This window comes from Xiphophorus maculatus, chromosome 10 (genome assembly GCF_002775205.1).
Source record: "Xiphophorus maculatus strain JP 163 A chromosome 10, X_maculatus-5.0-male, whole genome shotgun sequence".
Taxonomy (NCBI): domain Eukaryota; kingdom Metazoa; phylum Chordata; class Actinopteri; order Cyprinodontiformes; family Poeciliidae; genus Xiphophorus; species Xiphophorus maculatus.
Genome location: NC_036452.1, coordinates 24,126,084 through 24,149,354, shown reverse-complemented (window position 1 = coordinate 24,149,354; position 23,271 = coordinate 24,126,084). Strand labels below are relative to the sequence as shown.

Genomic DNA, 23,271 nt, shown 5'->3' with positions numbered 1-23,271 from the left:
AGCGATTAATTTGTCAACAAATAAAAGCAGACTTTTATAGATGGGGATCGCAGCTCTATGTAAGAGTACGAGTCCCCTGATATCAGTTAGAACTACAATATTCTTGTTATTAGGGCCTACAACTCTATGTTGTATTTCTTCTGTTAATTGTTTAACCAAAGAAAAAAAACATCTGGTTGTTATTGTGCAGGTTGTTTTATTGGACACTTTGCCTTATTTTTAATGATTGAAAGAAATCACTGTGCTGTCTACAGACCTAAAAAGGTCTGTGCTCAGCAGACCTTTTTAGAGCTCTGAAGCAGAGCGGAAGATTACTTATTAAAATTTAGACCTCATGGATTCAATGTTTCTTACCTCGAATCACCACCAAGTTCTGTTGATTGGCCACAAACGGCTATTTTCTGAAAGTACAGCAAGTTCAGTCTGTGTCACGTAGGAAGCATTTTAAAAAAAGATCTCACGCAGCATGTTGTTTGGACACTCCAGCTTTAATTAACCACAGAGTTCACACAGGTCAGACATGAACATCAGAAACCACAGTACATCACCAGGAACAGCTTGGTTCAGTTTTCTAGATGGAGCAAATCAGTCCCACATTTAAAGATAAACTTTTATTTTTACACCAAGATAGAATACAATCCACAATCTTGATATAAATTACAGTAATAGGATGATTGTGAGATGCAAAAGATATAAAATGGGGGGGGGGGGTTGTCAAATAATTGGAGATGATTTTCTATGACTGAAGGAAGGAACCAAACATGAAGGAAGAAAGGCAAAAAGAAGAGAAGACATAGGGAAGGAGAGAATGAGGGCCACAAGAGAGGAAGAAAGGAGACAAATGAAAGAAGAAACAAAGGAAAGATGAAGGGACATGGGGCACAAGGAAGGAAAGAAAAAGGACAAGAGAGAGAAAGGACAAAAAGGGGGAAGTAAGAGGATAAGGAAGAGATAGAGGGAAGGAGAGAGGAAGAAAGGACACAAGTGAGAATGAAAAGAAAGGACAGAAGCGAGGAACAAGACAGAATATATGAGAGAAAATTAAGAACAAACCAGAATATCTAGACAATGGGACAGCAAATAAATAAATACTTTTCCATACACTTATTTTGTTTTTCCACACATATCCAGGCCTGGAACATGCTGAAAAGAAATTCCGTACTTTTCCAGACTGTGTGGGAACTCTGATCACCTTTATTTTAATTGATGCATTTTCAGATTTTTTTGGTTTCAACTTTTAACTTGTCTTTAACTTTTAACTTAACTTATAGTCCTGAACTCAGAACTATAAGTGAGAACATTTGACTGAGTGTTAATCACTGACGGTGATAAACAGTCAGTGAATACTCATCCATTCATTATACTGAAAATGAGCTGAGATGCTGAAGTGGTTTTAAAACTCAAACATTACTCAGGCTCCTTTCTAGAGCCCTATCTGTTATCTCTGAACTGAGAAAACAAAATAAGACCGAGTGATTAAGACGTTCTCTCAACACAAACATAACTCGCCATGAAAGATAAAAGCAAAATGAAGGAAGGCTGACATTTTACGACAAAGGATGACAGAAACAACAACTCATTATTGCCATGTGAAGGCAGCACGCTGGAAATGTCTTCAGAAGGACCGTTACATCTCATGCATAACACTGATTCACTAGATGCCACTAGAGGGAGACAGAGAGCCGCAGTAGGTCTTGTGCACACAAACACATTGTCAAAGCAGAGTGGACTGGATGGGGACTGTGACTGCACTGTGGTCGGGCCTGGACCGGTCAGTCATCGAAGCGCCCCTCCAGGATGCTCTCAAATGAGAAGGGGACGAATTTGAAGCCCTGACCTGTGTAGAACTTGTTCTGGAATTCCACCCTAAGGGGAAAACACCAGGAGGAAAAAAAGATTTGTTCAACATATTAAAGTTAAATCAAGTCTAATTAATATAAAGTTGAGGTTAAATGCGCAAAAGAGCACACATTAGTGATAAAGCAAGAAACGTTTAGAGGAGTGAAGACCTGATTGTCTGGCTTAAGCACATCCAGAGTCTTGTTTGCTAAGTGGTTTGCGTTTCAGGTGGCCCTCCATTTTCCTTCCAAGCTTTTTTTTGTTAATAAAAAAAAGATAATTGTTTTATTTAAATAGAACATGGTGTGTTTCCCCAATGGTAAATCCGTCTGAGTTGTCACATAAACCTCAACACATAAATCTGCATCCTACTCCCAGACAAGGACAGGCCTGGATGACATCATTTCAATAGGGAAAAGTCAAAGTGTGTTCCAGCAGGAGCTGCATTTTGGCCTCAGTCGGCAAAGGGAGTGCCCAGGAATGTCTCCCAGTTGTGGCAAATATTTGGCCAGCTAGAGCGCTCAGAGGGCAACACTTAAAGAGGAGGCTAGAAATAAGAGATTCCTCTATCTGCTTCTCTCCACAGCTGGGGAGGTGGAAAACTGACTCTGGTGGGTGTGTATTTGTGTGTGTCTCTGTGTAGGAGAGAGTTCCTCAGCAGTGAGTGTGAAAGGCAGACTGGTCACTGACTGTGGCTTCGTTTGAACACATTTCCATTCAGTCATCTTTGTGAAAACAGCTTTAATGATGAAAGAACCCTGTTGCAACAGACAGTGGGCTTTCAGTTACATCTACAATGAAATAAACGATTCCATATTAAATCAAACTATTATCATTTTGATTTTAAAAAAGCAAATAATGTAACCAAAATTATAATAAAACAGAGTGACTACCTGCATTGATATTAGTTGGTTTTGCCAGTTTATGGTCCTTTTGGTGTCATGCTGAGCAGTTAAAGTGCTACACTAGAGCCACGTTGACCCAAACGCATTCACCGTAGCCCGTTCTCCTCCAGTGTTGAATATGAATATGTATCTGTATGTATCCTTTACTATTCCAAAGATACTGAAGCATTTGCTCCACAAGTTTTCACTGTTGTTATGGCCCAGCTGGACCTCACAAGGTTGGTATGCTGTAATGATCCTCCCTATCATTCATCCACCCTCTCTGGTACCAGGTGGATCAGTGGAGTACTGGTGGTACCAGGAGATGATGGAGCTCCTGACCTGTCCTGGATTCCTGTTATAAACTAACTCTGTAGTATCTCATCATTAACATTCCTCATGTGAATGTAAGGCGGTGAAACTGGCAGAGGTTAACTTAGAAATGATACTTTAATCAAACTTTATTCATAAAACACTTTTTATGCAGTGAGGTGGAACACAAAGTGCTTTAGAGATGAACAAATGCTTGATCAGAACTGATGTGTGTTTGAATGTTGTGTGTAATATGATCACTCCTAACCAGGGGCGCCGCCAGGAATGTTGGGCCCCATGACAAAAAATTAAATTGGGCACCTCCCCCCCCCCAACAACTGGTATTATAATTTTTTTGAGTCTATCTGACCTATCAAAAGAATCACAATTTAAAGGCTTGCAACTGCCTTGCTTTCTTTGGTCCAATACTGATACTAGGACAATATTTACTGCTCATGAATTTTACATCCAGTTCACTTACATTATGCAAGTAGGTTGCTTACATTTTTTCTATTACTGAAATGTCTCTCCCCACAAGCAACAGTCATAGGCCACATGAAAAACATACATTAAACAATCCAGACTTCTCAAAAACTGCTAGGTAATTTTATTCAAGCTGCAGTATATAACTTTAATAAAAATTAATGTTTTCTCCACATTTGTTAAAGATGTCATCATGTCAGATAATCTGTGAAAACAACCTATCTCCTCCATCTCCTTTGTGTTTTGCTCTGTGCATGTGTGTACTGACCAGTGCAGGCGCAGGGCATGCAGGAAAGCTGACAGTCCCTCCATGATGAGCAGGATGCAAACAGTGAGAGTGGCGAAAGCAGAGAAGATGATTGACAGGCCAAAGAAGCCGCCTCCACTGCGAGAGGACAGACCCAAGTGCATCACCATAGACCAGAGCACCTCAGACAGCTCTGCAGACACAACACAGTCATGTTAGCGCCAGGACATGGAACATCTGACTGCTTACAGTGAGTTAGGTTTGTTCTGTTACAGCCCGGCTGTTCGATCACAGAGAGTCACTCACGTGCGTGGGCGAGGCTGAGGGCCCAGAGGCGCAGATAGGAGGCTGTGTTGGAGATGCAACCCAGACAGTACTCTATGGTGTGGATGGCCTGATGGACGGCCACATCACCAAAGTTAAACTGTACAGGAGGAAGCAGAACGTCACCTAGCACATAGCATCTCAGAAAAGGTTGTCACTTCTTCTGGCTCATATTGAAAGCTTTACCTCAAACTATTTCTATGTTGAGTAAAAGACAGTATTTTAGCAACAGTTAAAATACTGCCTGAAAAATAAACACAGTATTTTCCATGTAACAGACAGTTATTTGGAGCTTTTCCAGTGATATTTGTAGCCAGAGAAAGGTGCATCACTGGTTTCACAAAAGGTCCGATGCACCCTGCACTCCACAGGCTGTCATAGTGAATCCTCTCTGCTGCGGCAACAAGAACAACGGCTTTCTGGACAATACATTTCATACTTCACAAGAGGTCGCATTCAGAGCCACCAGGAGGTTTCTCCCACTGCAGCACCCTAACTTCATATTTCTCTGACAGTACGCAAGAAAAAGAAAAACCTGCAAGAACTCCAAAATCAGGATTGCAGTTCTTGAGTTCTTGCATCGCTGGGAGAGAGAACATTCCTCTGTTCAGGTGGAGAACGTGGAGGCCTTAAGAAGTAATCCAAGATATATATAAGAAAAGTAGGACTGTATCACTGTATTAAAATGGATATATTTTTAAGGTATTAGTATCCTAAAAAGTAGCTATAATTCAATTAGAGTGGAGATTTAGATGTAGTGGAGCTGAAAGCAAAGCGAAGCAGTTTGTTTGGTTTCATTTCATCATTTTCCTCAGCAGGATCACAGCTATTGTATCCTGACGGGTCAACACATTCCCTGTGTTCTTTCCATCCCCAACCAGGACTATCCTTTCCTGTTTCAAAGCAGCAGGAAGGGGGAAACACTGGAGGCCATTGGTCTACTTAACATTGTTGACTTGGGCTTGGAACCTGCTTGGTTTCCTCTTTACAAAGTTTTCTTTTGTCCTTTGACTTTTAAAAACAGAGTTCACAGAGGCAGTGCTGGAGGAGGAATGGCAAATCAGAACAAAACAGTAATAATAGTGACCAAAACAAAGTGGTGTGGTTTATTTACAGAGTAGTGGAATGACGTTAGAATAGATTTATTAAAGTTTCAGCTCTTTCTCTTTCTTGTTTTAAAGATGGGGAGTACGGAAAAATCCAGAGTGAACTGTGAATCCAGACTTGTTTGTGTTTGCCCAGTTTTTATAGATCAGTAAACTTAGAGTTGCATGCTCAAACATAGACATTCATAATTACCAACACATGCGTGCCTGGCACAGAGAATTGCACTCATAAGGAAAAGGCTACATATGTGCTAATAATGCACTTTCAGAAGACATCCTGGAATTTGGAAGTAGTAAATCAAACTGGGCGAGGCAGCTTTCAGACATGCTAAGAAGATGCAAAACTGGAGCTCTCACCGGTTCTTCTTCTGAGTGCTTGAAAGTAAGGAAAAGGGAAAGATTAGGGCAGGAATTCAAGGACAAAACCATGTGATCCACACAACCTGACTGGGCGTTTCTAACTGCTGTAGTTCATACTAGATATCACTGATTCTATATCACTCATGACTGTTTATGTGTCAAATACTAAAAACTAATTTCGCAGTCCAACAGGAGAAATATACAGCATAACAAATGTAGTAAGAAATAATAAAAATTATGTGATTTAGACAACTTTAAAGCATTTCTCCTCAAATTCCAGATCTAAAATCGATGCTTCCTTGCAAAGTATTTATGGTAGGAAGGATTGGGTTGATGGTAAATACGTTAATATCCATTTATCATGCGAGTTGTGTTGAATGCCTCTTTAAAGATGCGGTTAGTTTGGCGTCTACGTTTGCGTGCATCTAAAAAAGAATCCTTCAGAATGAGCGTGTTATATTCAGAAATCCCTCCAGCCAGCTCCCAGAAAAAACAGCATTTATGTTTCTGCAATGGGAAATCTCTCTGTCATCTGCTTCTGCCTCGCATATCTTCCTTTAACATGTTTCCAGCTAACCCCCCGTTGCACAACAGCAAAAATGTGATTTACTACGCAAATATATCTCAGACAAACCAAGGACTGTTGCACATTTGTAATGCCACATGGTGTAATGTGACAGGCTGCAATGCCAATAAATCTTTTATTTTTCCATCTAAACATTTTGCATGTGGTGAAAGGGGCTCACCTCGTCTCCTTCGTCGGAGTGCTGGGAGAGCTGGTCGTGGTCCATGATGCCAGCCTCGTCCTCCGTGGGCCCGTTGCCCACCCGCACCCCTCCGAACTTCTGCGTGCCCTGTTGGGTGAGTCCGGTGCATGATGAGGACACCCCTGTTTGCTCTAAAGACTGCTCTAGATTCTCTGCAGGGGTTTCTTCCCTCTTCTGTGACTAGATACAAAAGCCACAAGAGCTGTGTCTAGCATAAAGCAAGCCTTAGAAGGAACTTTTTGTCCTCAGTTCACATGAAACAGGATGGCCAAACAGTGAGACAAGACAAATACAGAAAGGATCTGCAAGCAGACCAGCCTTTAAAAAAACAAGAGAATGTTAAGTGGCATCATCATTTTTAAAAGGCAACATGTAATTTCATTCCAAACTCTAATGGATGATGCATCCATTTTATTTATGCAAATGTAACAATTTGCATAAACGGGACAATAATAATGAAAATTCTTACATGTAAACAGCTAAATAGTGTAGTTCATGAGAGAAAGTATGGAAGACAAGCAGAGAACAGAAGCAGTATCAGCAGTCAGTGTCTCTGCCCTGGGATCAGAATCCTGGTCAAGTGAACAAAACATGTTGTTCCCACGCAAAAGAGACAGATGTCTCCTGGTGACCTCTGATGGAGACACCATCGTGTTGGTCTGATGGAGACACCATCGTGTTGGTCTGATGGAGACACCATCGTGTTGGTCTGATGGAGACACCATCATGTTGGTCTGATGGAGACACCATCGTGTTGGTCTGATGGAGACACCATCGTGTTGGTGAGGACCTTCTTTCTCAGATTATAAATAATAGAACAGCTTCTGCTCTACCTGCTGCTGAGAATGCTGGAGAGCAGGAATGGTCACAGAAATAAGTGGAAACATTTAGAGATGTGACAAATACATGAAAAAATGACAGATGATTTTTATTTTTGTTTGTTTACTGAAAGGATAAAGTTTCCATTTGAGAAGTTATAAAAGAATTTTTGAACATTCCATATCAGAAACAAAGATCATACAGGCATATTCAAGAAATTCCACTGAGTTCATTTTTCATTAAGACCATTGCATTTTTATTAAATTATTTCGCTTTCATTGACTGTAAGCAAAAAAAAAAAATCATCATAATGCAGAGAAATAAATTTCCATCATTTGTGGTGGAGATACTGAAAAATAATATTCTTATTTATTGAATATGACTGTAATACAAACTATCTAAAATGTATTGAATGTGTGAGAGTCAGCAATTTTTGACTGACTCAAAGTGAACAGTGGATCATGTGAACATGGGGAAAATGGTGAATATTCTGTTGCTTTCCAACATGGAGTAGAAACATTTATTTCATTTATAAACTTTTCATATCTGTTCAAGTCTGAAGGACAGACTGAAATAAGCAGATGGTCAGACTGAGGACAGCCCAGTCCCCTCTGACAAAGACTTCTCTTCCATCAAACAATGGGCTTATTCAGAAGACAGGCTTTAAGCATTTTTACAGCAACACAACAATTCACTTTATACGGCACAACGTGCAGTGAAATGAATGACAACATAAGGGTGAGAAAGGTCCAATTGACAGTAAAGCATTAAATTTAGTTGGAAGACATGGGTGGGGCAGGGGTCACTTACCAGATGCCGTTTCCACAGGTGCTGACGCCGAAGCACCATGGTCTTTACTATCAGCATACAGGGAACACAGGCCAGGGCAATGAGCACCAGCAGGACCTGGATCCCCATCTGCAGGGGAGGCAGAGCAGAGTCAGCAGCAGATCCCTCAACACGTCAAAAATGGCTACTTTAACCAGATCCAAAAGCTGCCAATCAGAGCCAAGAGGCAGGTCTTAGTGCTGTCAATCATACCCTCTGCTAATAGCCTTAGCATTAATGACTGGCTATGCTAGCTGCAGTGTAGCAGAGACCAAATCTAGCAGTGGGAGAAGGAAGAGGAGCTCCATTTTTATTTTCCAGATTATCTGTCTCACAAACTGTCACGACATAGTGACAGTCTCAGCAGATATGTAAAAAAAAATTTCATAAAGGTCAAACTTAAATAAACTGTACTATAATATTCTCATTTCTTGAGATGCACCTGAATTGTTCTCTAAACCTGCCGCTTATAGCTGATGATCAAATCCTTTAGTTTACATCATATGTCAGAAAGGTAAAGTAAAAGTGAGGAGGGTTAGGATCAGGGGTGGGTCTGGGAGGAGGACCTGGCCGGCGTAGAGAGGTTTGTTGGTTGGGTCGTTGTAGTTAAACAGACACATGTTGATGAAGTGGATGAGCAGGCTTGGGGCGTCTTTAGAGGTGAAGGCATCATATGCGGTCCACTTGTAGAAGACGAGCAGGATGAGGTAACCAAACAGGCTGGACATGAAGACTATTTCTGGGATGAAGCCCAGAAAGATGTTCAGAGGCTTCTTAAAGTACCTGCAGAGCAGCAAGTTGGAGAAGAACATGGTCAACATCAGAGATCTGCAAAAGGTACTAAATATGTATATCTACTCTATAACAAGATAAAGTCTTTTTTCTTCATTCTGACTAAGATTTTCCTGTTTTAGGTCATCTAGGATTAACTAAATTATTTCGATTTGCTAAATGTCAAAATATTTAAGGGTATTTTTTGTTTGTTTGTTTGATTTTTTTCCCAGTTTTTCAGAAGAAATCAGAAGTTTCCATCCATTTTCTCCTGACAGAACTGGTGGTACTGATTTGTTACACACACACACCCACGGCATGCGGCTCGGGCGGTTGCTGAGGCAAAAACTCGGGCGTGGGAGGAGTTTGGAGAGGCCATGGAGAAAGACTTCCGTACGGCTTCGAGGCGATTCTGGTCCACCATCCGGCGTCTCAGGGGGGGGAAGCGGTGCAGCACCAACACTGTTTATAGTGGGGATGGTGTGCTGCTGACCTCTACTCGGGACGTTGTGGGCCGGTGGGCAGAGTACTTCGAAGACCTCCTCAATCCCACCAACATGCCTTCCACTGAGGAAGCGGAGCCTGGGGACTCTGGGTTGGGCTCTCCAATCTCTGGGGGCGAGGTCGCCGAGGTGGTTAAAAAGCTCCTCGGTGGCAAGGCTCCGGGGGTGGATGAGATCCGCCCGGAGTTCCTTAAGGCTCTGGATGTTGTAGGGTTGTGTTGGTTGACGCGACTCTTCAATGTCGCATGGACATCGGGGGCAGTTCCCCTGGATTGGCAGACTGGGGTGGTGGTCCCCCTGTTCAAAAAGGGGGACCAGAGGGTGTGCTCCAATTATAGAGGGGTCACACTCTTAAGCCTCCCTGGCAAGGTCTATTCAGGGGTCCTGGAGAGGAGGGTCCGTCGGATAGTCGAACCTCGGATTCAGGAAGAGCAGTGTGGTTTTCGTCCTGGTCGTGGAACACTGGACCAGCTCTACACCCTCGGCAGGGTCCTGGAGGGTGCATGGGAGTTCGCCCAACCAGTCTACATGTGTTTTGTGGACTTGGAGAAGGCGTTCGACCGTGTCCCTCGGGGAGCCCTGTGGGGGGTTCTCCGGGAGTATGGGGTACCGGGCCCTTTGATACGGGCTGTCAGGTCCCTGTATGACCGGTGTCAGAGTCTGGTCCGCATTGCCGGCAGTAAGTCGGGCTCGTTTCCGGTGAGAGTTGGACTCCGCCAGGGCTGCCCTTTGTCACCGATTCTGTTCATCACTTTCATGGACAGAATTTCTAGGCGCAGCCAAGGTGTCGAGGGGATCCGATTTGGTGGCCTTTCGCGGACAATGTGGTCCTTTTGGCTTCATCAGATCGTGATCTGCAGCTCTCGCTGGAGCGGTTCGCAGCCGAGTGTGAAGCGGCCGGGATGGGGATCAGTGCCTCCAAATCCGAGGCCATGGTCTTGAGCCGGAAAAGGGTAGAGTGCCTTCTCCGGGTCAGGGGGGGTGTCCTGCCCCAAGTGGAGGAGTTTAAGTATCTCGGGATCTTGTTCACGAATGGGGGAAGAAGGGAGCGGGAGATCGACAGGCGGATTGGCGCAGCGTCTGCTGTCAAGCGGGCGCTGTACCGGTCCGTCGTGGTGAAGAGAGAGCTGAGCCAAAAAGCGAAGCTCTCGATTTACCGGTCGATCTACGTTCCCACCCTCATCTATGGTCATGAGCTTTGGGTCATGACCGAAAGAACGAGATCGCGGATACAAGCGGCCGAAATGGGTTTTCTCCGTAGGGTGGCTGGGCTCTCCCTTAGAGATAGGGTGAGAAGCTCAGTCATCCGGGAGGGACTCAGAGTAGAGCCGCTGCTCCTTCACATCGAGAGGAGCCAGTTGAGGTGGCTCGGGCATCTGGTCAGGATGCCTCCTGGACGCCTCCCTGGTGAGGTGTTCCGGGCACGTCCCACCGGGAGGAGGCCCCGGGGAAGACCCAGGACACGCTGGAGGGACTATGTCTCTCGGCTGGCCTGGGAACGCCTCGGGATTCCCCCGGAGGAGCTAGAAGAAGTGGCTGGGGAGAGGGAAGTCTGGGCCTCCCTTCTGAAGCTGCTACCCCCGCGACCCGACCTCGGATAAGCGGAAGAAGATGGATGGATGGATGGATGGATGGATGGATGGATGGATGGACACACCCACACACACAACCCCACGCACGCACACACGCCTTCACAGCTCTGCCCACTAGCATTTTCTCTGTGACTGAGATCAAGACTTTGTGAAGGAGAGTCTAAAACACTGATTTTGTTGTCCTTCAGCCACTTTGTAGCCAATTTGGTGGAATTGTACAACATTTAAAGTCTTAAAATGTGACTAAAAATTTCAACATGTTTGTTCCTGAATAAAAAAAACATCCTTTTTTGTGGGGGCGTGCACCAATCCTTCCTGCAGCAAAACAATTCACAATTTGCAAACTATAATCTCCCATTTAATGTTGCTTTTTGTGAGTGTCCTTTCTCTCTGAGTGGCATTTCAGCCCATGTAGGTACAGGAATGTTAAAACTATCTGCTTTTAACTGTATGAGCAAAAGTATGCTCCCAGTTTGTTCTGGGGGCATACAAATATTATGAAAGTTACACCAGATAGTCACTCGAATGAAGATAATGTTGTCCACAATAAACGTGAAGAAAAACACATGAGTGTGCAGCTCAGGAAATCGTACAGGTGGTTGAAGAGACTCAGAGAGACTCCAAACAGCATGTGGATGACGCCGAGGATCACTGACATCTTCATCTTGAATGAGTTCAGGAAAGTCAGCTTGTTGGTAGCAACATTCCAGATCTGCAAAGACAACACGGTGCGGCTCATCGTTTATTTAATCCAAAATACTTGTTTGTCATTATTAAGCTGTTTGCACATGTGATAAACTGATGTAGGGCTGAAACAATGATTTTTTTCTATTGAAATAATCATCAGTAATTGATTAATTGTTAACTGCATACAAAGTCAAAAAGAACATTTACAAAAAGAACAACATATACTGTATATACGTGTATACTATATATATATATATATATATATATACTGTATATACTGTATATATATAACATTTAATGTATTGATGCTAAGTCCAGCAGAAAGAAAGGTTGAGCTTTTCACATACTGATGTAAAGAGGATTTTTTAGATGCATCCTTTGTGTTCACCAATGTTGTTATTACAATAAAATGCTGATTTTCTTATGCAAAAATTGAATTATTTGTTTATTTAGTTCTTTCGATGTATTTCGATATTGTATAAAAAGGGTTATGTGGTTAAATGAAAAACCTGCAGAATGTACCAATTGTTTTTATACAATTAATCGTCAGGATATTCAGTAGAATAATCGATTAGTAAAATAATCATCAGCCCTAAACTGAATTTATATCTTATGAGTTAAGACATTAATACAGGATAGATCAATGCAGATTCAGCCTTTTGTATTGAGAGATATGAAATATACATGACTTTGTGGTTTAATAATTGTGTCAGTGGTTTACCGGGTCAATCCCAAGAGGATAGGGTCCGTTGAAGACCCCAGGAACAGCTGGATCTAACTGGAGAACTGCATTCCCATCAAGGGTCTCAGACCTGGGACAAATTAACAGCAAATCGTGTTAAACTCCAGGCCCAGGGGCCAAATCCAGCATAGCTTTTTATGTGGCTCTCCAGAGTTCAGAGGGCCACATAAAAAGTACTTTCAAGATAACAATTGAGGGTTAGATATTTTACCAATCAAATTACAGCAGTTTTTATTTAGTGCCAAATATAAAACAATGTTCAATATCATTTCATAAGAAGCACTCATAGAATGCAGCTATTTATTTTAGGGTCGTTTTGTCAGTGCCACAACCGGCCCTTTGAGGATATTCATGACCTTGATTTGGCTCAAAATGAAAATGAGTTAGGCACACCTTTCATAGATTAGCTACTGTTTCCAGGTTCTGACAAAGGTGTAAATGACTCTGATTAAGAGCTCAGACAGAATTATGACATTTGACTTGAGGGAAGCTGAAGAGAGCAGCTGACTTACGACCAGTTGGCTCCTTTAGGATTGAACATGGGCCTGACGCTCCAACCAGAGCCAAACATGTTCAGAGACTTGGAGAAGCAGTCGTTGTAGATGATGCCTGTGTAGACTGAGAAGATCCCCATCAGAAGGACGATGTAGCGACCAGCAAAAATCATGTTGAACATCTGCAATCCCAAAGGACAGCTTTAGACGGCCTCTCTGCCTGGGTTGTGGGTCTCTGGGGCCTCATGCATAAAGCATCCGTGCACACAAAAAAGTGCGGCGCCATATTTTATGCACAAGTCGGCATGTATAAAAATTTACTTTGCGTCAAAGTTTGCTAAATGTACGCACACTTTTTTGCTGGCGTGAAAATGTGTGGACAATATCAAACTACAAAGCATCACAGCTCACCTAAATACACTGAAATCTGACTACATTCAGTTTTATTTAGACCAAGAAGCATCAAACCCGATGTTTTTCAAGATTTTAATATTTTATTGTTTAAACGTAAACGATGAAACTGAACCGCATTTATCCTCAAACAATAAGCTAACACACACACAAAATAAAGAAAATAAAAATAAAAGTAAGTAAAAACCTCGCTCGAATGTAAATAGTACTTTTTCTCAGTTTTTGTTTCATAAAGATGTAACGCATCGGTCCGTGCGCCGAAACGCAAAATGCCTGGGGTAATTTCATTCTCACTAAAATTGGATCAGCAGATTAACTCCAACCTGCTGATTAAAAATAATCAACAGGTGTGATTATTTTTAAGGTGATCAAGGTGTGTATGCAATCACACGTATATAAGTAGCTGCGCAAAGGTGAACCGAGTAATTGTGGCTCTGATGGAGAACATCGCCAACGAAAGGATTCAGAGGGAACCTGTGTACAGAGACCATAATGATCTGCTGGGAAATGTTGATGATGGTTTATGAGCGTTTAGATTAATCCAGACTGATCATCCTGGAGCTCTGGGAAAAACTTAAAGAAGGAGCCATGTGGTACCGGTACCGGTCCAGCTGCAGTCTTCCTTCAGTCAAGTCGCCCGCTTTGTGAATGCGCCTTATGGACATAAAGCATCTACTATTTAGAATAAACGTCCACATTCCCACTCAAAGGACTCTCTGACTCGCTGTCTGTCTTTAAATCCCTTCTGAATGCTCTGCTGTTCAAACAGGCCGGATCTCTTTATTTTTTTATTTGGATTTTTTTTTTTCTTTAAAATGTATTTTTATTTTTGTGAGGTGACATTATGTGTCCTCAAAGCACCTTTAAAATGAAATATATAAGCATTGTTATTGTAAATACTTATACTGCTTCAAACAAGGATGTTGCCATGGTTATTGCTTCACGTGGTGGCAGACTTCCGCGTATTTATACTAATTTACATATGTATTTATGGAGGCGACAGGGCGGACCAGCAGCTGTGCTCTGTTTCCCGCAAATTAGGATTTATAAAGGAAAGGTGTGCGTCCACGTGCGTGCATCCGATTTTTTTTTTGTGCTCTGCACTTTTCTAAATGTTTCCATATGCCAAGTAGTGTGCACTGCGCACTCTTTTATGCACGAGGCCCCTGGTGTTTTTCTGAGCACTGGTACCTCGTTGTCGCTTTTCTGTGCGAGGATTCGACTCTCTCTGAGGACCAAGTACAGGGCAGCAGCGGTCATCAACACCCCATGACCCATATCACCAAACATCACAGCAAACAGGAAGGGAAAGGTGATAATGGTGTATGGAGCTGCAGCACAGGAGAGGAAAAGATGGCAACGGTCAATGTTCATATCAATAACTAAACTGTGAAGTTTAGATAATATGATGGTAATAAATGCCTTCAGTCATTTAAACAGAACTGGAATCACATGGAAAGAAGCTAATACTTGAAATTTGAAATTTATTCCAGTTTTTATTGTCCTATGGTGCCAATACTTTCATGCACGTTGCTGGGAACACAACTATTAAAAATGATAAATAAACCATGTCATTTCTAAATCACTTGACATGAAACTCTCGGTGAAACATTTAGAACATTTAGTTATCTGTTCTTCTGGAACGGTGTAATGATGGAGCAGGTTCGACTGAAGCTGTTCGATCTTCAGAGGCCATGTGAGAAACCTAACAGCGCTGGATGTTCGTCTCTGGGGAGCTCTGCTCACGAACAATCAACGAAGCTAAACCACAGGCAGGACATCCTGTTAATTATACAGAGCTATGCAGGGTAAAAACCCATCAGGCAGGGAGACCGTCACATTCATGTCCTCTGGACCTCCTGGATGAGTCGTTGCATTCATTTTGGTTCTCCACTGCTCCATGGTTTCTCCACCAGTGGATAGTGGTTCCCACTGTGGAGTCACCAGGCCTTTCAAACTGAAAGCTATCAGTGAATCTCATCTGTTCTTCAATTTCTTTCGATCACTTTACTGATCTTTCAGCCTACTTCCTGTTGTTTGAAAGGTTCAATATGATATCATGACTTTAATGGTCTAACAATACAATACTTTACACAAAGGCTCTGGTTGGTTGGAATTGTTTTTCCTTCAATAAATGAAATTATAAAGTGAAACTCAGGTTATGCTTTGCTGCTATTAAAATTTGTCCACTGGAAATATTGAAGTGGAACAAAAAAAAATCATAAAACTCACTAAGGATTCAAATACTTTTTCACAGCATTTTCTCTGCCCTGATGCTGCTATGCTAATCAGTTATGTTAACTACATATAAATAGTCACACTTATTGTCTCTCGTTTCATTCAAACAGGCACAGACACAAGCTTCAGGATGCAGACAGTCATTTTGTGTAAAACCTGGATTTATTTCCCGGTAGTTCCCGATCCCATAGGCATCAACGATGTTCTGGAAGCCCGACGTGAACTTGTTGGTCTTGTTGAAGGTTGGTGGGGTCTGCTTGGTCTGCATCCTGTTCAGGATGGAAGGCACCGTCGAGCCGCTCCTCTCCTGTCAAACAAAGCCTTCGTTTTCAGGATCAGTATAACAATCATACGTCCAGTGGAATCAGTGACTTTTGTATTGAAGTGCTCATACTGTAATTCTGAAAATAAAAATAGAAAGAACATTTTCAGTCTTTAAAAAAATTTTAGACACACTAATTAGAAATGCTGTTTTTATTAAACAGACTTTTGAATCAATTAACTCAGTAGTTCATCAATTTTACAATAGAAGCTACTTCACTGAGGATTATTAACCTTGAAGTTTAGTGCTGATAACCCACATGAAGCTGAAACACCTGGGTTGTGTGTGTGTGGGGGGGTGGGTGTGTGTGTGAGGGGGTCGGGGGGGAGGGTAGCCGTGTGGGGGTGTGTGTGTGTAATGAACCAATAAACAGGTCAACACACCGTTCCTCTGCGCAGAGCAAACTGGATGGAGTCCAGGTCTGAGACGGGACACCACACTTCAGCGATCAGACATTTCTGAGTGACGTCGATGTTGCAGAGGTTCAGGGTGTGATAGATGGCCTTCATCTTCCTCACTTTGATGAACCAAACCCTCATGGTCTTAGAGGCAGCCTGCAGCACGCGCTGGCGGTGGTCTTCGGTTTGGTTCAGAACCTAAAGCAGTAGGGGAGGGGGAAGAAGAGCTTTCAGTACCGACCAGAACCAGCTGCCCGGATTTCTGCTCTGGATGTTCCAGGATAAGCAAAGGAAACATTGCTGTGCTTGTAGTCATAACAACCAGAGCTGGGGTATTCATGAAAAGAAAATTGGTCCTGTGCACTACATCGCACATTGGCTTAAATAAAGTCTTTCAGTACAAAAACCAACATTATCATAAAGCATGAAAAACAATTCTCCACAAATCTCTTCAATAACTTTCTTCTCTTGGTTCTGCATCACAGTCAGTAAAGCTACAGTATGTCACTTTTACAAAAACATGTTTTTTACATATTTGTTAAAACTGTTAACATGAGACAGATAATCTGTAAAATCAAACTCATCCACCTCGTCCCACTGCTCTGTACCTACAGAAGTGCATCGCTCCTGGTCACAAAGGAGGAGGGCCTTAGTGCAGGCAATCGTGCTTGTGTATGCGTTTTTATGTGCCTCTTCCTGTCTCATGCCACTGTGTCCCTGAGCAAGACTCTTAACCCCAAGTTGCCTAGCGATTAGGACGGTGTGTGAGTGTGTGCCCATGAGTCATCGTGGCTGAATGTGGCCTGTGTGTGTAAAACACTCCGACTGGAAAAGCTCTGTACAAGTTCAGTCCATTTAATAATGTTATTGGAATGCATAAGATATGTCTTATTTTTTCTTTCTTTGAATCCAAGCCTGCTCTGTATTACAGCAGGGTGTAACACACACAGAGGTGACTAACTTCTACAGCCAAATCCAAGCTTTTTTCCTGCCATTCACTTGTGGAGAAGAAAACATCTTTACACAATGAGACTTTCATAAACTCACAGAAAAGCACCTCTAATCAAAGAGAACTGAGAACAGGCCAGAACAAAGGTGTTCTGCAGCACAATGTTCCTGATGAATTACCGCTTTGTTTGGTGGGTTCTAGTAAAACAAGGAGACCCAAAAGCCTTTCTGATAAATATCCTGTATGAACAAAGGCTGGAGAGGAGTTGAGGCACAGATAAAATCCTGGAGAACCCCTCAATCTGTCTGCTTTGTTCATGGTGAGGTTTATCTTTCATCTGGCAAAGACATAAAGTAATAAAACTGAACTAAAAGTGAATTCTCTGGAGTCAATGTGCAATAAAAACATGCTTAAAGAGACAACATGTCATTTATGGAAGAGCAGAGCAGCTAAACAGAAGATCTCAGCTTTTCGCTAAATATTCTCTCAAGTTGAACATCTGCTTCTGTAATTTATTTGACTAAACAAACTCTACTTAAAACAGACAACAACTCACCATTTGGAGGTCCTCGATGCGGCTGTTGACTCCAGCCAGCATCTCTTTCCTCTCCTGGGGCGTCTCTGGGCATGGGTAGAGAGACGCTCGGAACCTGGAGGAATTCACCGGATCATCAGGTGGACAGAACTGAACCCAGTTTCTAAGACTTCAAAGACTCTAATCCAGTATGAAATGAAAACCCAAAACTAAATGCAGTTCTCTGAATACTGTCCAGTGACAAAAAGGAAAAATGTTAACGGGATTTGTTTTTATACCAAATATATTTGGTTTGTATATTCAGAACCTATTCCAGCCCTAACTTGCAGTAAATTAAAATCAAATGAGATGAAAATCTTTGTTGTCTTTTGTTGTACAAATGAAATCAGCTCAAACTAGCTAAGTAGCTAAAACATCCATTTTAAATGTGTGACATTAAATTAGTTTCCTGTTTTAGACTGTAAAGATTATCTATACAATTTTAAGCTGCTAAATGCCAGACTATGTAGAGAGATTTTCTAACAACTTTCTGCATATTCATGTGTTTCCCTCCATTTCTACTGTTTTTGGTCAAATTTCCTTTAAAATGCCTGAATTGGGTCAAATTTTTCATTTTTTCCTCCCACAAGCTACTTACAAAAGTCCCCTATAATTTTGCCCCACTCCTGCTAACGAGAACCAGTGATACTAAGCCAGGTTTGGAGGCCTCCCTGCTCACACACACCTCCCTGCTCACACACACCTCTCTGCTCACACACACCTCCCTGCTCACACACACCTTCTCAGCTCTCAGGACTTTGTGATGGACACTCCAAAATCACTGACTTTGTTTGTCATTAAGCCTGATTTTTACATTATGATCTCAAGTGAGCACAGCTCATATGGAGAGCATCTAATCACAGTCCTCACACCTGAATCAAACAGCTGAATTTATTCTTCCTCCTCCTCTTCTTCTCTTGAGAAGAAGAATGAGGCAAACCAACCCATGATGCATTTACCACAGTAATACTGCCCCTTTCAGACATACCTCACTATTTCTAATATATTCCAATAATTGCAAGTTCCCATTTCATGTTTTCACATATGGAAAAATGAATTATTAATTTTTAATAATTTAATAATTCTTTATTTAATCAGGTAAACCCCATTGAGATCTAGATCTCATTTTCAAGAGGGACCCATAATGAAAGACACATAATGCCTGTATGTCCAGTTATAAGAGGTGATATGTGTCCCAGAATGCATGATGCCATGCACCCTGGGGCACAAGACCCCTGAATCCTCTGAAAAATGGTCTGAAGAAACCCTTCCTCACTGTGTGTAGAATGCTGTTTATTTCACACAGACTAGAGACAATCCAATCTCTCATCAGGATAGATGTTAGTGCACAGTGTGAAAGAGAGACTCTAGACAGTGAGGAGTAGTGCAGCTGGGGACTGCTTCTCCTCTATATACAAACCAAAGGAGTCTCCTGATGAGCTAAAACCTCCAGGTTCATCCTTACCATATTCTTCCATTCCTTAACTCGTATTAATCCAGTAAACTGTGATTATGTTGATAAGTGCCCTCCTCCTGAATGTGCTTTTATTGATACTCACTCAGAGCATATATTCACTTTAGCTGAACAATATTCCAATCTAAAGCCATGACTGTTAACAATATGAAGGAAAAGCAGGAAAACAGCTGGCCCACCCTTCACAGATCTTCTTCACCCTGTTCTTGAGTTGATCACCCTGGAAGAAGATGATGAACACCGACTTGTGAACTTGGTCCCCCTATAAGAAAAAGGAAGATACATTAAAATACAGAGCAAGTTTGGATAAATTAGTGTGGAGAATTTCCCCTGAATCTTTTGTGCTTGCTGTTCAGCTACAGTTAATTCATGCCCACTACTGCGCTCTGTCTGAAACTCCTTCTGTCTGATGCTGACCGTGGTAGGGTCCTCCAGAGGGTCTTCAATCTCCGCCTTCCGTAGGAAGACATTACCACGACACACCCTCCACAGCATCCGCTCGAAGGTGGGAATCCTCTCTCTGCTGATCACTCCAGCAACAAACCTGCATGAAGAACACATTAGGAGAAGTGCTGTCTTTGAGTTATGGTTCATTACTTAGGATTCAGGTTAGGATCAGGCAATAGAAATTAATAAAAAATGAATGGAAATCAATGCGCAGTCCTTGTGAAGATAGAAAGACACAAAGTGTGTGTGTGTGTGTGTTTGGGCGCGTGCGTGTGTGTTTGAGTCTAATTCACTTTTTCAATAACTCAGTTGATAGGATTTTTTTGTCAGCCCTCACAAAAATTCTTGTGTGAATGTTTTTTAAACGAGGTTACTCATAACCATCATGATGAAACATGTGATCTGTGTATCATTTTGACACACAGATCACATGAGGAAAAAAAAGATAGGAACTCCAAAAGATAAGACAGCTAATTGTTAATATTAAAAAAATGAATGTTGCAGGCTCTAACAATGGGTCACTTCTTCTGTCAAGTTATTCATTAAAAATCTTTAATAAACTTAAAGACAGCATGTAACTAAACTGTTGTTTAACCCTAACCCTAAATTATATGAACTTTAAAAGTAGTGTCTAAAATAATATTTCAAAGATGTTGATTTTTTTAATTAATATGTCAAAACACATCCAAGTTAATACATGAGCAGCTGAAACAACAGGAAGCTGATACATTCATTACCCCAGCCTGAGGGGGGCCCCACGGCCCCCCTCACTGCCCTCCATCAGCGCTGACGACTCCTCCAGCAGGTTGGGATCTTCCATCTAGCAAAGAAATCTTCATCACTTCCTTCTACATGATAACCATGTATTTGTTTTATTGGTTTGGCTTCAATGCTGCTCTTCATTAAACAAAGTACAAACAGAGAATGTGTGTGTTCACATGAGCAAACCTCATCAAAGAATTGCTGGGTTCTGTGCAGGATGTGTTTGAGTTCCGTCAGCTCCAGGAAGTTCTTCTTCAGGGCTTCTTGGTTGGTGTTGATCTCCTTCAGTTCATTCTCCAGCTTCTCAAACGTGGCCTGCCGAGTGTGAGGCATTACGGTTACGTATAGTGTGAAAGCTAAAACACGATGCTGAATATTTGAGTGCAGAGAAAACCATATGTGTTACAGATGAAACATTTGTTTGAATGAGGAAGATTTGTGCCAACCTCCAGGTCGATCATGTCTCTCGGAAAAGGAACTTCTGGATTCTCTCCAGTGTCCACCATCGGGATGCTCGCCTTCTTGATCTCCTTCTCAACAAACCCTGTTTGACCAGAAATTCTGTTATGTACAGAGAAAAAATGATTTTGTATACACTAAAAATAGTAGTGGTGGGATTTGAAGTTAATTTTGGGTTCTGTAATTAATTGATCTCAGATCGAACACCATATATTGACAAAAAAGCAACATTTGCATTTGAAAAACGCTGCTAAATTATTGAACAAATAGCTCAACAACAAAGATGTTTATAATTTCTTGTTTATTTATTCATCCATTCATCCATCCATTTTCTAACACCCTTGTCCCTAGTGGGGTCGGGAGATGCTGGTGTCTATCTCCAGCTAACGTTCCGGGCGAGAGGCGGGGTCACCCTGGACAGGTCACCAGTCTGTCACATTCTTCAACCATCAAATTGGTGCAAAGTTCTATTATATCCATTCAACTTTCCAATGTTTCAGGAAGTCCTGATCATTCATGAAACTTATTTAAAAATGGGAACTGTGTTGGGTGCTGTGGTGGCGCAGGGGTTAAGCACAACCCACATATTGGCCTTAGTCCTTGACGTGGCCGTCGCAGGTTCGATTCCCTTTGCTGCATGTCTTCCCCTTCTCTCATTACCCTCTTTTCTGTCAATTAACTATCAAATAAAGGCCATTAGAGCCAATAAAGACTTAAACAAAATGTGAACTGTTGACGCTGACATTAGCATCTGTGCTGCTGCTACATGCTTAGCATTGAGATGATATGTTAGGTAGGCATGTCATGTCACAATAATCAATAAATCAATTAATCACATGATAAATTAAAACAAACTCAATTATTTCATTGGCATGATTAATCATTTATCTCTTTTTTCTCTCTTTCTACCAAAAACTGGATGATAAAAAGTCTTCAGTCTGGTGCTTTGATCTCAACTTGCCCTTTTTTAAAGGACAATTTTGTTTACAAAGACTTCAATATTCATTTTACTTGTTGTTTTGTTTGCTTATTTTGTATATTTAAAGTGTATTCCACAACCTATTATCAATTAGGATTATCAAAATTATTTATGTTTGAGATATATATATCTTTTATTACCTTCTAAAGAGTAAAAAAAAATTACATAAACTAAGATTACTGTGGCTAGTATATTCAGAGATGCCTGGTTGATAATATTGTAACTTTCTAATTCAACGCTGAATTCCAGGTTTCAGATCTTAATAAACGAGAGCAACACAGTGTGATCTTCACTCACTTAGCTTCCTGTCCATCTCCTCACATCTTCTCACTTCATTCACAAACTTGCGCTGGAATACGTTGACATCTGGATTCAGCTGTGCAACACAAAACAAATGACATCTCCATTACAAATGATTATCACCAACTCCGTCAAATGGAAATGCTAGGAACGTCTGAAACTTATTCAAATATTTTGAAACAGGATTTAGGATTTATGAACATACATCTCTGAACTGGACCATGCCCAGTTCTCCCAGCTCGCTGACGCAGCAGTAGGCCGCCTCAGACTGGAGGAAGAGCTGGGCCAGTGTCATCTCTTCACTTCTGAACAGTTCCCCCATGGTGACCGTCACACACCAACTCAGCTACAATAGTGACAGACTGAGAACAAGGAGGCTGGAGTCAGAAAACTAGAAAACGCAGCTCAGATACATTCAGCCACATCTTTACGCACTGAAAAAACAGAATGGAGCTACAACTTAATAAAACAACAACGGTGTAATAAAATTTAGTTTATTATGTTTGTTTAACATTACAGCTTGTTAAATAGATTTACTTAGATATACTTAATTCGATTACATGAAACAAATTAATAATTTTAAAAAAAAAATTTACGTTGGAGCTCCGTTCAATTTTTTTTTTTTTTATTTATTCTTTTGTGTGAGCTCCTGATGATCGGACCGGTTCTGAAAATCAGAACCGGTCCCACAGAACTCGGCATCATGGCCGCCTGATGTCCCAGCATCCCTCCCGCTGCAGCTCTGCCCTTCAGCGCTCAAGGACGCCATGATGCTGCAGCCTGCCATCCTCATCCTCACCTCGGATTCTCCATCAGCGCTCTAACCGAGCCTCATACCTGGCAAAGCCGGTAAAACCATTATAGTTCCCGGTATTTAGGACTTCAGCTGTCGCTGATAGTCTCTAGTCTCTACGCGGTCACTGTGTTCCGACACAGAGGAAATATTTGAGTGACGCACTTCCTACGGCTTATTATCTATGAAGCTGCCACAGTGTCTGACGCTGGAAAGCTGGAAAACAGCTCGAAATACTCACATGTATCAAGCTTCCCAGTGAAGGTCCCACCAGCAGCAGCAGCTCCACCAGCAGCTCCGGCTCCAGGAGCAGCGGCTCTTCCTGCTGCCTGTCACGACGTCAGGGATGCTGGATGCTGCGCCGCTCCGCCGCTCCGCTCCGCGGGACGTCAGGCTGATCCATCAGA

The 23,271-nt window shown here is 41.9% G+C and overlaps 1 protein-coding gene across 2 annotated transcripts; it reads right to left on the bottom strand.

Annotated features, from left to right (window-relative positions):
• Positions 1 to 469: 469 nt before the first annotated feature.
• Positions 470 to 23,253, bottom strand: LOC102235252 (V-type proton ATPase 116 kDa subunit a). Of its 2 annotated transcripts, none has more exons than XM_023341235.1 (22): positions 23,106 to 23,253; positions 22,277 to 22,433; positions 22,069 to 22,147; positions 20,780 to 20,877; positions 20,520 to 20,648; positions 20,309 to 20,391; positions 19,542 to 19,668; positions 19,304 to 19,386; positions 17,633 to 17,726; positions 16,113 to 16,325; positions 15,564 to 15,714; positions 14,361 to 14,500; positions 12,777 to 12,940; positions 12,244 to 12,334; positions 11,429 to 11,547; positions 8,536 to 8,752; positions 7,952 to 8,059; positions 6,302 to 6,502; positions 5,553 to 5,570; positions 4,072 to 4,189; positions 3,787 to 3,958; positions 470 to 1,866 (listed from the first exon to the last, which is right to left on the bottom strand). In XM_023341235.1, exons 2-22 carry the CDS (start codon positions 22,391 to 22,393, stop codon positions 1,773 to 1,775), a joined length of 2,616 nt encoding a protein of 871 aa, XP_023197003.1. In that variant the 5' UTR covers positions 22,394 to 22,433; positions 23,106 to 23,253; the 3' UTR covers positions 470 to 1,772. The 2 variants fall into 2 exon arrangements, with proteins under 2 accessions (XP_023197003.1, XP_023197004.1); XM_023341236.1 differs by having other exon boundaries at positions 6,302 to 6,409; positions 23,106 to 23,252.
• Positions 23,254 to 23,271: the final 18 nt, after the last annotated feature.

Coding starts and splice junctions, on each gene's coding strand:
- LOC102235252 (XM_023341235.1), bottom strand. CDS start 22,393: ATGGGGGAACTGTTCAGAAGTGAAGAGATGACACTGGCCCAGCTCTTC. Junction 12,941..14,360: donor CACAGAAAAGCGACAACGAG/GTACCAGTGCTC, acceptor TTGGGATTGCAG/ATGTTCAACATGATTTTTGC. Junction 11,548..12,243: donor ATCCTCTTGGGATTGACCCG/GTAAACCACTGA, acceptor TTGTCTTTGCAG/ATCTGGAATGTTGCTACCAA.